The sequence below is a fragment of the Camelina sativa genome, unplaced genomic scaffold (assembly GCF_000633955.1).
Source record: "Camelina sativa cultivar DH55 unplaced genomic scaffold, Cs unpScaffold05713, whole genome shotgun sequence".
NCBI classification, from domain to species: domain Eukaryota; kingdom Viridiplantae; phylum Streptophyta; class Magnoliopsida; order Brassicales; family Brassicaceae; genus Camelina; species Camelina sativa.
This window is the reverse complement of record NW_010926797.1, coordinates 1-545: the sequence shown is the minus strand read 5'-3', so window position 1 is coordinate 545 and position 545 is coordinate 1. Positions and strand designations below refer to the sequence as shown.

Sequence of the window (545 nt, the reverse complement as noted above, 5' to 3'; positions counted from 1 at the left end):
ATGTTTGCGTTGATGTCTCCATTTTCCGCATCATCAGGAGTGACTAACTCTATGACAACAACTTTACCGTTCTCCGGTAGTGATTTCCAACAATTTTTAAGAATCTTGATACAGTCTTCGTCGGTCCAATCATGAAGTATATGCTGTTAAACAAATGTAATTCCAGATGTAAGTACAATCTCCAAGCATGCATACACTCTTCCAAAAACATGTGTTAGAGAATAGGTGTAGTTTATGAACTTACTTTTAAGATCATGGCATCACCGGTTGGAACATCTACAAACATATCTCCGGAAACATGTTCCACTCCAGGGATATAAGGTGCTTGTGCCAAGGCACAAGTTATATCAAAATTGATACCCTTAATATTAGGATACTTTGAAGTAACAACACCAAGAGTGTTACCAACTCCTCCGCCCACATCAACCAAAACATTCACACCTTTGAAGCCTTCATAGACTTCAAGAGCCTTCTTCACCACCGCAATGGTTAATCCGTTTTGGTTAAAGAGTTTGCTAAATCTTTCATCTGTGCCCATATAGTCG

At 39.1% G+C, this 545-nt stretch overlaps 1 protein-coding gene across 1 annotated transcript; it reads right to left on the bottom strand.

The window, feature by feature from the left end:
- Nucleotides 1–8: 8 nt before the first annotated feature.
- Nucleotides 9–539, bottom strand: LOC104774806 (indole glucosinolate O-methyltransferase 2-like; the record flags this gene model as incomplete). Its single annotated transcript, XM_010499246.2, has 2 exons — nucleotides 245–539; nucleotides 9–143 (listed from the first exon to the last, which is right to left on the bottom strand). Coding segments are annotated over exons 1-2 (429 nt in total), but the record flags the coding sequence as incomplete, so codon positions are not given.
- Between the last annotated feature and the right edge of the window lie 6 nt (nucleotides 540–545).